Here is a 16,748-nt window from a genome sequence, read left to right as displayed (position 1 = left end):
CAAAAGCCAGATGACAGAATTAACACAAAATAACACGGCGTAAAAAAATCTAAAATAAAAAGGATTACTTCAAACTTTGTAGGATTTCGTCACCAAAAGCTAGTGCGCTATTTAGGGCTCATGTGCAAGTAGTCCATAAGAGAGAGAAACGAATAAATATAGATTTTGGCATGGTAATGCGTAGTTATTTTAAGCAATACAGCTACTTTTAAATATAACTCTAACACATATGTTTTCTTCTTATATATTTTTAGCTGTCCTAGCTACTACTGTTTTAAATGAGGTGGGTTATATTGTCAGACGGTTTCTGCACCCCTAAAAAATCATGGCGGCCCATTGATATGTTCGACCGTATGTTACACGTTCATTTCCCCTGATAGAATGAAGTGTTAGTCTTTCACGTGCAGTGATTCAACGATCGATTTGACTCGTCGGACTTTACGGTATACGTTAAATATGGGTTAGCAGCGATCAGGCAGCAAAATAGTTACTTTATTTTGTCATGTCCTCGCTCAGTATTTTTACGTAAAATGTATAGTTCAACATCCAACAACGATCTCCGGCTGTCGGTAGAATGTTCTGGCAGCAGTAGCAGCCTCCTGGTCCGTCGCAGCTCTAAAGCTGCCCAAAGCCCCGACGGAGACAGCAACGTTAGCCTTCGAAGTTTGGCAAGCGAAGAGGACGAAGAAGTACATTTTGACAGTAAGAGCCTTTTTTGTTGTTATGAAACTAATATAATGCAATTTAAAGTTGCTGTGTAAAGATACTGATTACTAATACAAGGATCCCCTGTCATTTTCTTTGATACAGTCTGGCAGTTGTAGCTATTCTATAATACCACGCTAGTTATTAACTGACTCGGGGACTAACTTTTGGGCTCACATACACACTAACATGCCTCTGGTCCTCTCCTATGCTAAGTTTAGCACTTCTTCCACTACACTACTACTGCTACTGCTACTAATAAGACTAACAATGAGGAGAAGAAGAAGACTATGATGCACGTTTTTGATATGCTTCTGGCTTACTTTATGCTTACTTTACTGCACACTACCATCATTGCATGCCATAAGTACAAAATATAAATAAAAAAAAATTATAAGTCCTTTAAGGCCAGTTTGTCTGCACATTAACAATGAAAATTGTCTGTGCTACTGTTTTTATGTGTCATTTAAAGCACATATGGCACACATATAGCACTGAAATATGTAACAGACACCAGTGATTATTATAAGGTAGCCCCAGCCCGAGACTTGACTTGAGGTCCATTCCTCCCTTGTGCCCTACACTTTAGGTAGTTGCCCTTACAATACAGTATATAAGACTGCCATGAAAGTTAATCCAGCAGAGCTAATGAAAGTTCTCTGAATATTTAATAATACAATCTTTAGAACTGAAAAGTGATCTGGATCACAGAACTCTTTACATTCATATATGTTTTGAAATGGTATGTAATCACATACATTAGGTCAATATTATTATTATTTAAACACAACATAATAATAGAATAATACCATAATAATATACAATCAAACCAACCCAACTATGGTAAGTACAGTACACCAAAGTACAGCCTTATAATTTTTAAATTAAAACCCAAAAACAACAGCATCTTGAATAACAAATTGCATGGACTAAGTAATATTCTGATGATAAACAATTTCTTTTTGCCACTGTGCATATATTGCAGTGTTATTAAACTTTAAGAGCTAAAATTGCCCCTCCTTTTTATTCTGGCACGGCTCTACAGTAGGATAGGGGAGCCTGGTTTCTGCTGGAGCAGGCAGATAAGCAATACTGTTACACACACACCCTAATGTATAAACAAGATGAGTTCAATTAGTGCCTTGGGCTTATACAGCTCTGAGTGGTCACAGTTGTACTAAGACTTAAAGAGAAATGGACTCAGGTGAAAAAAACATTGTTGAAATGATTGCCAAAGTTATTGAAGAAGGTAAGGCAATTGACAATTCTATTTATAAGAGTACTGTTATTAGTAAGTGTTTGATTTTATTAAAATTGCAAATATAATTGAAACTGTGCTATAATACCCGGTTTAAGTCTTTAGAATAACAAACTGATCCTGCAAAATGCAATTTTTTTCTTTCTGTTATCTGTTATACTCAGCTTCTGACACAGATAATAACTGTGAAGTGTTGATGGCTGGTAAATATTACCCATCCATCCAAGAGTTTGCCTCAGCCATCCCTAACCATCTTCTTCTTGGGTCTTTGCTGGAGCATCTGTGCTTTGTGTATGAGAGGAATCCAACACGCTCACGAACACTATTTAAAGGTTGGTTCAAAGATGTTGTACTGCAATTGACAGCTATTTAAACTGTGCAGGTGTAGTTGTCTGCCAATTTTCTGTTAGTATTTTGATATTATTGATTAATGTTTTAACTAAAAGTTCAGTACAATTTTACACTGACAGTCATTGGCCAACGCTTAGCAGCCTTGAACCTCCTCTCACCATTGGCGATTAGTGATGAATTCAGCACCGTCAGACTCCAGCACAATCGAGCCTTCACTGAGCTTCTCAATGCTGCCAGCTCCTCATTGTACCCACAGGTAACTAGAAACGCTGCTACAGTATATAGACACTTTAACAGAACAAGGTAGAGGCTTTAATTTTAGTTGGGGGACACAGGCGTTTTATATTTAATAGTAACGTGAGCAAACATGGTATTAAATTGGGAAGTATGTTTACTAGTTATTAACATGACAGTTTTTAGTATTTGCTTTTTTCATATTTTATTGTGTTTGTCATTTTATTACAGGGTCTCAGCTCAAACAAACAAAATCATTCTGTAAGGTAGGTTGCATTGTTAAAATATTTAAATATTGAGTATGTTCAATATTTTGGAAGACATTTTGTTGTTGTTTTTTTTCATTCCTATAGACCTAAGGAGGGTCTGTTTCAAGCACAGACATCAAGATATCTTAGTGAGTTTGAGGAAATTTGTAGACTTGGAAAAGGATCATATGGAAATGTTTTTAAGGTATTTTACTTAATTTACATCATATCAATACACTGCTACAACAGTTTAGTATAGTTAAAAACTACAACCAATTTATCTTTGACGCTGTTTTGAAGGTTATGAACAAACTGGATGGCCAATATTATGCAGTAAAGAAGATTCTCATTAAAAAGGTTTCCAAGGATGATTGCATGAAGGTAAGCCATTTAAGACAACAAATATGATTAACATTTGGAATCTAAGAGACACTTACACTGTAACAAAAAATGTTATAGGTTCTTAGGGAAGTCAAAGTGTTGTCCAGTCTGCAGCATATAAATGTTGTGGGCTATCACACTGCCTGGATGGAACATGTCCAGCCTGCTGCATGTAAGTACTGTTTTTAAGTGCTCCATATTTTATTCGTTTAATAAGGAAACACATGGGCGATACAAATTACCATACATACACAGAAATTCCACTATGTTTATGTGTAAACCGTCTGTGTTTCAGATCCTGAGCCTGTCCTGCTTGCACTGGAGTCACCTGGGCAACAAGACAAGTGAGACCAGTTTAAATCTGATCTCCAATAGCATCTTAAAACAATACTATTTTTACAATTAATTCATAGATTTATTTAAAATATGCTTGTTCACTCCATTTGTAAGTATGTCAAAGAACACTAAAATCTTTTCTGCAGCTCCAGTGAGAGCAGTGACAGCCCTGGCTCCAGCTCCTCTATAGTTTTTCAGAGCTGTAGTCGAGAACAGACAGATGCTGCATCAAATGGCAAAATATCTCAGGAAGACTCCCAGGCTATCAAATTTATAGTTCAAGAGAAGGGAAAGATGGTGTGTCCCAAAACGATGCACCGCATTCCTGAGAACTTTGTCCCCTGTGTATTCCTGGGACAGCAAGATACCATGAAGTCCTCCAGATGTCCTGCCATGGGTTGGGACAGTTTAGCATTGTTAGATGAGGACGTCAACAGGAGCAGAACTGAGCTGAACAATAACCCCTATAAGAAGGAGGGTGAATGGGCCAACAAAGTCACAACAAAGCCATCTAAAGAGGTAAGAGCTATTGATCTATGTGTTATTGAGTCTGATTTTATTAATTTGTTCGTTAAAAGTCCTTTGAAAATACAAAAGAGGATATATCTATAAACGATAATACAATTTTTTTAGATGAAGTTATGATCTTCATCTGCAGGTGCAGTTCCATCTGATGCTCTACATCCAAATGCAGCTATGTGAACGCTCACTCAAAGACTGGATCTTTGAGAGAAATACCAAGCCCAAAGAACAACAAGCCTCAAGATGTAATTATTTAAAGACTTTATTTTGCAGTTATTCAAAAAATGTTGATTCTCACACTCTTAGATTGCTCACTGTGATATACTGTGTTCTGTTATTTTCAGTTTTGAAAATAAATATGTTGTACTTTTGTTTTCAGGTCCATATGGATGTGTTGATTCTGAACACACGCTCAGCCTGCTGAAAAACATACTTGAAGGAGTGGAGTACATTCATTCCAGGGGAATCATGCACAGAGATCTGAAGGTAAAGTGATCTGGCATTCTAGTACGCTTGTTAGTTTAAAGGTCTCTTTGAAGAATGCATAATTTAAAACGTGCCTTGACACTGAGTCCTCTACCATTTGTCACAAAGAATATGTAATGTATATTCTCCCAGGTGCTAAAGACAAAGTCACTTAACCTCTTGTGGAGTATTTTTCTTTTTTTTCTTGTCTTGGATATAGTTCAGATAAATATTTTTGCAAATGTAGACTCTGCTGATTGAGTTTTAGTAGCTGGTGTCTGCTTAAGGAAACATTGTGCATGGTAGTAAGGTTGAGGGCAAGTGGCCTTTCTTGTACATAGTGAGTTGGAAATTCAAGGTGATCAGTTTCATCAACAAATGGCTGTTCTTCAGATTAGACATGTGGTTGGGCAACAGAAACAGAACAAAAACAGTCTTTCCCCTGCTTGGTTCAGCTTGTTGTGAAGGGAAGTCTAAATATGTCATGTAATCTGAAAATTATTGAATTGCTGCATTTACCTTTGAGAAAATGTTTTTGCCCTGTACTGTCTTGCACATTGTTGAGATGACCTGTGATTTTTAACATTCCTTCAGTAGGTTATTTCCAAGCCTCTGTTTATTATGGCAGGGTAGAATTTGGTAATCTTACTGCTCTTATCTTCATGTCCCTGTTGCTTCCACGATATGGCTGTGGGTCACTGTCGACAGCTGTCTGTTCTTGGTCTCTTGGCATCTACATCTGTTTTCAATGTTGGGTTCTTTCAGTCGGTGTTGTTTATTGTTATTCATTATGTACATGCAAAATTGGCTAACTGTGATGTACATCCTTCTTGTCACAACATGATAACTTCTGCCTGCATGTAGAGGGCAATTTTGGGGATGGTTCACACCCCTTGCAGTAGATGCAGATTTGTCTAGAAAGATTACTTGTGTATAGAGGTTTACATGTAAAGCAGTTCATTAATTTAAAGTAAATGATGTAAAGGACTGGTTAGATTAGGGTAAACACAGTAAAGAAACTGGATTTGTTCTAATATCACAGTAATTTCTTTGAAAAAATAACCGTGAATTAAGAATAGTAACTAATTTTCATTTCTTTGTTTTTCCCATTAGCCGAGGAACATTTTCCTACATGGACATGATTGCCACATACGGATCGGGGACTTTGGTTTGGCCTGCAGGGATATATTAGTAGAAGAACATAAACGCATCGCCTCTCTGAGCAGCGGTAATATAGTACAACTCGCCTTCTTATTTTAATGTGATTGTACCTCTCTGAATCAGCAGTTGATGGTGCTATTGGCTTTAAGGTCACATTTTTCCCCCAGATTCCTCACATACTACTGGTGTTGGCACATTTGTATATGCTGCACCAGAGCAGCTGAAGGGATCTCATTATGATTCTAAGGTAAGAAAAATCACATATAATGATCTATAACAGTTTAGTGATGTTGAGTTTTGTTTGTTAACATTATCATTTTGTCATTAATGTTATCTCCATCCACAACTGCACTGAACATGAATGTGACCTGTATATCTCAGTCAGACATGTACAGCATTGGAGTGCTTGCTTTGGAGCTCTTCCAGCCATTTGGAACAGAAATGGAGCGAGTTCGGGTCCTAGGAGACATAAGAGATGGGAAAATCCCAGAGTCATTCAGTCACAGATGGCCACTCCTGACTAAGTACATTATGATGCTGACAAGTACAAAGCCCAGAGTTCGGCCTACGGCCAGCCAGCTTTTGCAGAGTGACCTATTCTATAGTAAAGACATGGTATGTACAGAAAAAGTGTGCATATGATGAATTAATGTAAATTATTTATTGTGTATGGAAAAATATAACCTATTAGCATTACTGTATTGTATGTATAATTTATAAATAATTTAAATGTAATTGTCTGGAAAAAGCGTTATGTAGGATAAAGAAGATTATGCAGTTTTTATTTTGCCTTTTGTTGACTCCAGAAAGGCTCAAGCACACTTGCATATGAAGTAAAATTCCTTAAATTATTCCTGCACTATTTTAAGAATATACTGCTTCAACTTTTAGGTAATCCATGGTTTGCAGAGAAGGGTTGAAGAACAGGAGGAAGAGATTATCCAGCTGAGGAGACAGATCAGTCAGCTTCAGGGATCACAAGTCACAGTTCAGTACTCTGACTTGGAAAAGACCTGACCTTTAGTGCAATCTCATCGACTCTCACACAGTTTGATTTATTTAATTACTGTACTATATTTTATTCATACATTACAAGTGGCAGAGTATGTATGCAAGTGCATAAGCATATGTTTTGTAGACATATATAAGCATATGTTGTGTACCCCTTTATATTCAATTCTTTTTTTCTTTTAGCTGTTAAATAAAGCCTGTTTGATGTTTGGGGGATGTCTAAGAAGCAATGTGACTTTTTTGAAATGTGAAGTATTTATGTTACTATAAATAACAATTAGTTATTAAGAAATTACCAAATATATTGTACTGTACTGTGATTTAGCTACTTTTATTTTAATAAGGTCTCTGCTTTGAATACAATATTTTCTTTAATTCAAGATGCTTGGTAAGGTTCCTGTTTATTTGGCTGGATTAAAGTTCTTGGTAGTTTAAATATTAAGTGAACTCAGGTTTTACCTAAATAAATATTGTATGACCTGTTACACTTAAATGTACATAATGTACACAAAGAGCACAGGTGTGTATATGGGACGGGTGTTCCGTAACACGCTCTAAACAGAGAAGTGGTTGAATAAGCCAATCAGAGACTTCGTTTCAATTTAGGTACCCGGATGTAACCGTGAGCCAGTTAGCTACGTCATTGTTCACCGCCGGACACCCACTGGAAATAAGGAATGGATTTACAACAGCTAATAATGTATTCATGAAAGATTCCAGGTGAGTGTGGTCTTGCAAATATGATCATGTAGTGCCTTGACTGTCGGATAATGGTACTTTGACAGGCCCATTCGGAAAAGAGCTGCTATAATAGCGTTACACCGGTTTTCTGCTATGTGGGAGACACGGCGTAGTGAGCACAGCCGCCGGTGTCAAGGACCTCCTTTTTCATGCAGCTCGGCGTACACTTAATTAAGCCCACACACTTTATCATATGTGTATTTCAAAGTACAGACAATAAATCGCCCTCACACTTGTACTTTTAGTAGCTATACCCCCGATTATGATGGCTGCCAGCGACCATCGTGCCAGGCTAGCTAGCAGCGTTAGCATCAATGTTGCCTTGCGAGCGTTACCGCGCGTAATGTTGGCAATATTCGGCTATTTGTTAAGGCCAGCGTCTCCATGGTGTCGGTGTTTTTATGCGCCGCTTACTCCTCCTTAGTTGTTGACTTACAGAGTTTGGTCAGAAAAGGCTTTCAATCCGTGATTAGACCCCCACAAGTGCCAAAAAGGCATTAATGTTATTTTCATTGTGGCTAAGCGGCACTGCGTGTATAAGGCCTAGGGGCCGTCTGTCGGAGCAGGTGGGAGGGAACAGCTGTTGTTGTAAACGTGCTTCCGATTAGTACGTTTCCTCCGTCTGCTTTTAAATAGGCGAATATCTAATGTTAATAATATGTATATACATATTGTGCGTTTGCTCTCACATGCTTGTCATTATAAGTTCAGGAGTAGCTTTGGCAGTTCTTTAAAGGAAAGGAAAAAGAGTTTTTCTTAAAAGGGATAATGCCGCTTCTTTTAAGTTAAATGACAAAAAACATTATGCATTACCGCCACCTACTGGATAGGAGCTTGAACCAGTAAACCCCTATTTTTCAGTGATTTTTTTCAGTTTATTTTTTTCTTGGTCAGAACTATTTAGTTATCACACCTCTCACTCCTGTCCTTTTTTTAATGATTGGTTTCTTTTCTCTGCTTTTTCTTTTCCCCAACATGCTATTGTCTTTCAACACACTGGCCATGTCAACATTTCCAAATACCATCTCCAATATATTTGGATGTGAATTTGAATTTAGAATTATAAAGTTATGGATGACTTTAAACCGTTTTTTTCTGACCCCGGTTTCCTTATCATTTTCAAGTGCTTTTTTTCCTGACTGTTATCAGTGTTGTTTGAGAACCTACTTTCTTTTACATAATCTTAGTCTAAATTCTTAATATTATCATCAATATTTGGCTGTATGAACACCTGCCATCCCAGTCTTGTCACAATCCAGATTATGCCAATACCATTGATAAAAGAGCTCATATTAAATAAACTAGGATTAATATATAAACGGGTGCTCAGCAACAATTAATATCTTACTGTTTTGTGTAGAATTACATTACTGTGCTTTGTAGGGACATGCTATCAATAAACTGTTGACTTTGAGTTCCTTTTTTCATGTATCATATGTCAATGTTTTTTAATCAAATTACAGCAATAGACTGCCAGACTTCACCAGACATGAATTTATTTGCAATCTTGGTGTCATCTAAATTGTATATTTCTATTCTTTTATCCCACACACAGCAATGAACAATGACCATAGTTGACAGATCCTCAGAAAAATCTGACCACGAGTCAGTTGGGTGTAAAATATCCCACTTCACCAGTGGAGACGTGGGGATGGATGGCAGCTGTTCCAGCAACTGGGCAGTGGGCCCAAACATGCCCAGTGACTCTCCAAGACTAAAAGCTTCAGGAGGCTGCATGGGTCCAACTGCTGGAGCCACCATTTACAACAGTACATCCTCTATGGAACGGTCTAAAGATCCAGGTGAGGGCAAAGGCTCTTATCATCTGTGCATTACTGCATTCTTGTGATCATCCCAAAACTAGTAGTGGTAATTGCCTTTTCTTTTATTTATTCTATATATACTTTAGATATAAGTTGAGTTAAAAAACTTATTCCTCTAGATGCCAGTCAGGTCATATTGTAGAAATGCTATTGAGGTGAATACTAATAACTAATTTCCCCACCTCTTTTGGAATTGCAAATCTATGCAGGGTAATCCTAATTATTATGTATTATTTTATCCTTTTTTGAGACTTTAACGCTTAGTATAGGTGATATATATGAAATATAATTTTAGAAATATTTGTTTTGTATTTTTAGTAGTAAGCAGTGGTGATGGCATTGACATGCCCCAGAAGGTCCTCTTCCCTTCAGAGCGACTCAACCTGAAGTGGTCCCAGGTTCATCGCATTGGTGCGGGACTGCAGAACATGGGCAACACATGCTTTCTTAACTCAGCCCTACAGTGTCTCACCTATACCCCTCCATTTGCCAACTACATGCTGTCACGGGAGCACTCCAAAATATGTAAGTTAGGAAGTGAGGAAGTTTTTGCATGCAAGGCAGTTTTTGCTTAGGCGCATGCTTTATCTGATCAGGCTGATTATTCTCTCCCAAAAGATAGACTTTACTCATCAGTGTTTTCTTCATCTGTCCTTGACTCAGGTCACGAACCAGGGTTCTGTATGATGTGCACCATGCAGAATCACATCATTCAAGTTTTTGCCAACTCTGGGAATGTCATTAAGCCCATCGGTGTACTCAATGAACTCAAAAGTGAGTGGTTGTTTATGAAGATATAAATTTCTTCATACACACTATTTACCAAAGATAAAAGACAGAACCCAATAACAGTCTGTTCACCGTTATCTTGTACAGAAACACAAGTGTAAGTTAACAGATTGAAAATTGTTGTCATTACCACTATTTGTGTTAATTTTTTTCTACATAGGAATCGCAAAGCATTTTCGCTATGGAAGTCAGGAGGATGCTCATGAGTTCCTTAGGTACACTGTGGACGCTATGCAAAAGTCCTGCTTACCTGGAACCAAGTAAGTTTAACCTTAAACTGTATGACATGAAATGGATAACAGTCAGCAATATTTTTAGGTTTGATGGCTTCTTTAATAATTTTGGAATAAATTTGAACTTTCTGTATTTATGTTTGGGTCCACCCATACTCACTAGGAATATAAAGGTAAAACATGGGCTAAAAGTTGAACCTTCACATAGAAAAAACTGACCTGATCATAAGTAAGATGACATACATATGTCATACAAGTAGAAAACAGCAGTAGAGTTTGAGCAATATTTTTCCCTGAAGTAAAACAAAAACAATTCCTCACTATGCCACAGCTATTACAATTCTATTTATACTTGTGATAGGTTGGACAGGCAAACACAGGCAACTACCTTCATTCATCAAGTGTTTGGCGGGTATCTAAGGTCCAGAGGTAAGTTAATTGTGTTGTGCATAATATTGTTTAAGGTTGTCATAATACTAGTCTGATTTCTTATGATGTTTTTCAGTTAAATGTTTAAACTGCAAAGCAGTCTCAGACACATTTGATCCATTTCTGGATATTACCCTGGAAATTAAGGTAATTAATCCTTTGTATTTTTAATGAATCTTAATTTTGCTACAAATAGGTCATTAACCATTTACTTGTAAATGATTTTTCTCTCTATGTAGACAGCTCCTAGTGTCACCAAATCTCTGGAACAGTTTGTCAAGCCAGAGCAGCTTGAAGGAGAAAATGCCTACAAATGCACAAAGTACGTTATTACTATAAGATACATTTTTTTTAGCCATTTAAAGTTCAGTTGAATGACAGGTGTATACTGTCTTGTACTTAGGTGCAAGAAAATGGTCACAGCATCAAAGAGATTTACTATCCACCGAAGCGCCAATGTGCTTACCTTTTCACTCAAACGCTTTGCAAACTTCAGTGGAGGCAAAATCACCAAGGTATCATAACACGTGGCCAACATGTGTGGGGATTTGAAGAATTAAGAGTGATTTTGACATTAAAGCACTGTTTTTGTTCATCAGGATGTGAAATATCCAGAATATCTGGACCTGCGACCTTTTATGTCTCAAACCCAAGGAGAGTCACAGTTCTACGGGCTCTATGCTGTGCTTGTCCATTCTGGATTCAGCTGTCATGCTGGACACTACTTCTGCTACGTTAAGGTACTGGCACTGCAACTGCAAATCAGGACTGTGTTGCTATGTGTACCATTAGGCACATATATTGTGTGAGACTATATGAATAAATGCATTGGTGCAGAGTAGCCACATACATTGACTGCATCCACAAAACTAGGTACACGTTATTATTATTATTATTATTATGACATCTACAAATGTGTATCCGAAACACAATTCATGTATAGTTATAATTAAATTATTTGCTCTGAAAATGAACCCTTCTGTATAAGGTAAATGCACTAATAGTAACAATAGCTTTGTTACTTTACAGTTGTTATTTCAATGCTTTCATAACCTTGTTTTATTCATTCACCCATTTCAGAACTCGAATTGAAAGTAATTTACTACTAATAAACTTATGTGCCAAATCTTACAACTTTTTATGCTTATAGGCAAGCAATGGCCAGTGGTATCAGATGAACGATTCCTCTGTGTCTATCAGTGACATCAGGTCTGTTCTCAACCAGCAGGCCTATGTCCTTTTTTACATCAGGTCAGTAAAATTAGTTTTTGTTTTTATATATGAATTTATCAGAAGTATAATTCATAATTTAATTTCTTGTTAAATGTAGCATTTACCACTGTAAGCTATAACTTACCACATGATATCACCTCCAGGCAAATGGTATAAAACTGGAGGGTAAATTATCGAATATTCATTGGTCAGCTTTTCACTTATTCAATGTTGCCAGGGCTAATGACGCGAAAAAAACAGCGGACTATACCCAAACAAGTTATAACCCTGCCATCCCTGGTCAGTCGTCCCCTCGACCTGTGGTGATACCACGCATTAACAGCACTGTCCACAACATTGGCTTCATAGGCCCACAACTGCCCCCCCACATGACCAAGGTAAGGCAGACATTGCCCATGATAAACATGTAAATAATAAACCAAATTATTATATGTAAAGTGTGTGTGTAAATTAAAAATAAATCATCCTCAGAACACTTCCCATATCAATGGTAATGGATCTGCGAGGAACTTTCCAACCAACTCCAAGCCTAGTACAAGCAGCAGTGTTTTGGGAAAATCTAGCCATGGACTGGCTATGTCTTCCAACACCCACTCTATTAGTAGGCCCACAATGATTCCAGACCAAGACAAACGGCAGAAGCTTTCATTCTTCATTGGACAAGGCAAACAGAACCGCCCGTCATCCACCTCATCCTCTTACACCTCTTCTATTGGCAGCAGCTCTTCCTCCAGCTATTTGTCCTCCTCACAGTCTACCTCAGACGTTCGTTTTGTCCCGCGCCAGCTTAATCACGTTAACGGCACATCTTGTATTAATGGGGATCACCATGCTGGGAATGGAGGAAATGGGGCATCATTCTTGGTTCCATACAGCCAGGAGTCTTCAGAGGAATCAGACCAGGAGAGCAGTGGCACTCTGGATAACAGCTGTTCAGACAAGTCTCATCTTAATGGAAACAACAGAGCAGGAGATTTTCCCCAAGCCACAAATGGAGACTCAGAAGTGCATCATAATGGTACTGGTTTAAATGGTGTCTCTAACACTAGCCAAAATGGGCACCATAATGGACACCACAAAATAAATAGACACAACACCCCTGATAAGGTAAATCATGTATTTATTTTCTTAAAATGATATGTTCATTCTCTGCATGAGCAGTAACTTTAAATAATCACTTAATGTTGTGTATCATGCAGATCTCTTGCAATAATTATGGCAATTCATCTGTGACTGCTGTTGCTGTAAATGGACTAGAAACTTGCCATAGTCAAACAAGGTAAGGTAGATTATAAAGTTGATTTTGTGGCTACCCAGCTATATCATAGCTGTTGCATTTTTAATGGAAATCTTTGCACCCTAAATGTTTTTTTTTTCTAAATGTCTGCTTGTGCTGTTTTACCAGCATAGAGGCACAGACTTCTGCCTCATCCAAGGCAAGTTGTTCTCAGAGCATCCATCCTGCTGTCACTGAAAACCAGCATCTGTCCACTCCTGACAAAAGGGCTAAAACTGTGTCTGAACCTTTGCCTCAACAAACAGGATTCTCAGCTGTTAGCTCTCCACCTTCTGCTACTTCTACATACAGACAAACCCATTCTGTCACATCTAAGCAATCTGCTTCCTCCTCTGCCTCCCATGGCAAACCTGTGGCCTTATCACCCCCACTAGACAGTGCTAAAAGCACCAGTGAAGTGTCATCAGCCTCAGTGAGAATTAGTGTAAATGAATTGAAGGATCTATCACAGAGCAATGGACCGTCAACAGGAAATGAAGAACGCTGTGATGATAGAGAATTCCAGTCCAAGCCTAGTTCCAGAGACAATGAAAGACGATATTCACAAAATATGGAGAGAGACAGTCTGAACTCTAGCTGGAGTAGAAGCAGGGAGAGACCCTACAGGGACAGGAGTCGTGATGGTGATCGAAATCGATACAAATGGGACAACCGATATCATCGCACATCAAGCCCCAACAAGGATCATTCGCTTCCATACAGTAATGACAGGGACTATGAGGCAGAGCGCCATAGGGGAAGAACTATGCATATAATGCGAGATCGTGACAGGTCTTCTAACCACTACTACCCCCACCATCGATCCAGAGAGGACTCAGCCCATGGGCGTAGGGGACTTTCTTATTCCTACCGTGATGGGTCTCATTTCCCTAGGAAGGCAAGGCAGAACAGTCGTGAATCATGGGACGTATCCATGAAAGACAAGAGCCAAGGCAATGGGAGGGACCATTGCCCTTCAAAAGGGGAATCTTCCTTGCTTGCCAAAGAACCACAAATATTTTTAAAATCCAGGGGTTCTCCCTCTCGGGCTCCATTCTACACATCTGGATCCGCTCCTAACAGAGATGAAAATCACAAAAGGGCATCTGATAATCGCAGCAAGGAAAGGGACAACAGTTCTGAGGTCTGCTGTGCTAAGAAACGCAAAAAGAGCAAGAAAAAGAAGAAGACAAAGGACAAAGACAGACATCGTGACAGCGGGTGAGTTAATGCCAACGGTATTAAATGAATTATTTATTTATTCATCATCATTATAATAAGTTCATAGACTAATGATTGTCATTAGTTAAAGTGGCTTCAAATACCTAAGTCAATTTTGGATTTGAATTTGGATTGGAAATAAGAGTAATGTTTTCCCTCCCTAGTAACACGGACAATTCAGACAGAGCCACTGAAACAAAAAAGAGGAAGAAAAAGAAGAGGAGACGTCGTGACAGTAAGGCTGAGCAGCACAGCCCAACATTAGCTCGGAGCCACAGGAATAGAAGCAGTGAAGCGAAGGAGAGTCACAAGTGGCGATATTGTGACATTAAGGACAATAAACACAACAATGGTTTTTCACCCCAAAATCAAAGGTGCACAAACAACACCGATGGCAGGAGTGACCTTGTACCCACCTCCCACCACATCTCACCCACAAACGGTTCACCTCACCACCATCTTAATGGATATGCAGGTATTTTTTCTCATTCAAAATCATCCTTTATGAATTACAAAGAAAAAAAAATTGTAGATCTTAAAGCTTTCATACTGTCTTACAGGAAAGGCTTGCAGTGGAACCAATGGTGACTCCCATGGATTCTCCAGTGGTTTGAAACACTGACTGTGAGTGGGCATTCTTTGTCGTGGTATAGAATTTAGTTCAGTCAGTCCTAATAAGCAGTAGGAAGTCTTTGTTGTCAACAACATTTTAACAGCAGTGGAATGATGACAACCTTTTGACGTGGTGCTTCATTAGGAATACGTATTTTTACCACAACTCAAGTGTTTAAAATGTTCAGAAATATTTTCTTTAAGTGTTGGTTTATTTCCTGTAATTCCCTTACAATGGTTAAAGAAAACTATCATGTTTTAACATTTATGATGGAAAAATATTAATATATACTTTTATGAACACAAAGCCTGGAGCTTAAGCATCTCAACTGCTGCTCAGTGGAACTCAGGACTTGAAAACTTATTAACATTCATCACTACTTTGCACCTGCTTCAAGAGAGAGTGAAACAAAAGGGAAAATGTGACGCGAGAATAACTGTAAGGCTTGCAACCATATCTACAGAACTTCAGTGTTTGGGTTTTTTGGTCATCCTGGGCAGACACATGGAGTAAGGCATTTGTGAATAAGGCAAATGAGTGCAGTGGTGGCAACAGGCTTTGCTGACTGATACCTCCACTTTATCCCTGGACAGACTTGAGGATATTTCCCAGCTTTTTGTGGTCCTTTTTTTCCTGTAACATCAAAGATTCACATACAGGTACAGATGTTTTTATCTGGATTGTGCTTCTCTTTTTTTTTTTGTTTTTCTCACAATTTTTTTCTTTTAAAAAGTTCATTAAGACCATCATCAAAATGGCTGCGGACCATTTGTGTTTGCTTTTTTGATATTAAACATTTTGTCTTCTAGCATCATAACCAATACTGTGAATTTAATTTTAAACTGTACTATCAGTTTTTTATATATGTAACCATCCTGTATCAGGATTCTCTGAATTTTTGTTGCGTGTTGTTTTCAGAAAAAACATAATTTTGACTATATACTCTGGACAAAGTGTGTTAATGAATACGGTCTCTCTTTTTTGTTTGTTTTTTGTTTTCCAAATTTGACAGAAGTTGAAAAACGGCTGTTATACAGTTTTGTTAATTTAGCATGTCAGAATTTTTACATTGTATAAGGTGAAAGCCTTTAAATACATTTGGTCATGTTTAATTTGTTAATGTGTTCTTGGTGTTTGTTTACAAACTGCATTGAAATGAATGGGGAAAATACTGATTGAGGTGAATAATGACTTGCCAGGTATTTATGAACACAGTGGCCGAGAAGAGCTATTGAAAAGGCAAGTACACGAGGTGCTTTTAAACAAACCTTCCACTACAGTTAATTTATATTGTGTGGATAGATTAAGTATGGTATTTGGGGGGGGGTAATTAATACACTTGTTTGAACTGTTTAATTTAGCAAGTTATCTGAGCTCACTATAATTTAGTTTTTGAAATAACAAACAACCTGGTAAGTTGACCTTCTCCCTGAATCCATATGCATACACACTTTGTTTTCTGATAAGCATGTGTTTTTATTCAGCTACACCTAATAATAAGGAAAGTTTTGGCTGTTGGGAAGAAGAAATCTGATTCCTGTCACAACTGAATTTTTGTAAATTCCTTTTTGAAAATTTTGCACCTTTATAATATCTTGTATTCTGTTTCAAACTTATTACAGTGAGTTCTTATACTGTTTTACTGGAGGTTCAGATAACATGAGAGGAGGATTTACTACTTCCATTACTGTAAACTGTAACAGTCAAACTAAAGGTGA

General features: G+C 37.9%; 2 protein-coding genes across 5 annotated transcripts; both read left to right on the top strand.

The window, feature by feature from the left end:
• Nucleotides 1–180: 180 nt before the first annotated feature.
• On the top strand, nucleotides 181–7,052 carry eif2ak1 (eukaryotic translation initiation factor 2-alpha kinase 1). 3 transcript variants are annotated; one of them, XM_029134506.3, is made up of 15 exons: nucleotides 181–702; nucleotides 2,128–2,295; nucleotides 2,434–2,570; nucleotides 2,780–2,814; nucleotides 2,902–3,001; nucleotides 3,097–3,177; nucleotides 3,256–3,349; nucleotides 3,473–3,521; nucleotides 3,660–4,032; nucleotides 4,172–4,280; nucleotides 4,415–4,521; nucleotides 5,614–5,728; nucleotides 5,829–5,908; nucleotides 6,043–6,276; nucleotides 6,553–7,052. In XM_029134506.3, exons 1-15 carry the CDS (start codon nucleotides 531–533, stop codon nucleotides 6,676–6,678), a joined length of 1,980 nt encoding a protein of 659 aa, XP_028990339.1. In that variant the 5' UTR covers nucleotides 181–530; the 3' UTR covers nucleotides 6,679–7,052. The 3 variants fall into 3 exon arrangements, with proteins under 3 accessions (XP_028990339.1, XP_055360684.1, XP_028990340.1); XM_055504709.1 differs by having other exon boundaries at nucleotides 561–702; nucleotides 2,415–2,570; XM_029134507.3 differs by lacking the exon at nucleotides 181–702 and adding an exon at nucleotides 1,440–1,954.
• Nucleotides 7,053–7,206: 154 nt separating this feature from the next.
• Nucleotides 7,207–16,150, top strand: usp42 (ubiquitin specific peptidase 42). Of its 2 annotated transcripts, none has more exons than XM_029134503.3 (17): nucleotides 7,207–7,392; nucleotides 8,969–9,215; nucleotides 9,558–9,761; nucleotides 9,900–10,010; nucleotides 10,186–10,285; nucleotides 10,620–10,687; nucleotides 10,764–10,834; nucleotides 10,927–11,009; nucleotides 11,091–11,202; nucleotides 11,287–11,427; nucleotides 11,838–11,938; nucleotides 12,138–12,297; nucleotides 12,392–13,027; nucleotides 13,120–13,199; nucleotides 13,326–14,417; nucleotides 14,582–14,892; nucleotides 14,978–16,150. In XM_029134503.3, the coding sequence occupies exons 2-17, from the start codon at nucleotides 8,978–8,980 to the stop codon at nucleotides 15,037–15,039; spliced, it is 3,570 nt and encodes a 1,189-aa protein (XP_028990336.1). In that variant the 5' UTR covers nucleotides 7,207–7,392; nucleotides 8,969–8,977; the 3' UTR covers nucleotides 15,040–16,150. The 2 variants fall into 2 exon arrangements, with proteins under 2 accessions (XP_028990336.1, XP_028990335.1); XM_029134502.3 differs by having other exon boundaries at nucleotides 9,555–9,761.
• The last annotated feature ends 598 nt before the right edge of the window (nucleotides 16,151–16,748 follow it).

This window comes from Betta splendens, chromosome 19 (genome assembly GCF_900634795.4).
Source record: "Betta splendens chromosome 19, fBetSpl5.4, whole genome shotgun sequence".
NCBI classification, from domain to species: Eukaryota; Metazoa; Chordata; class Actinopteri; order Anabantiformes; family Osphronemidae; genus Betta; species Betta splendens.
This window is presented reverse-complemented; position numbering and strand designations above follow the sequence as displayed.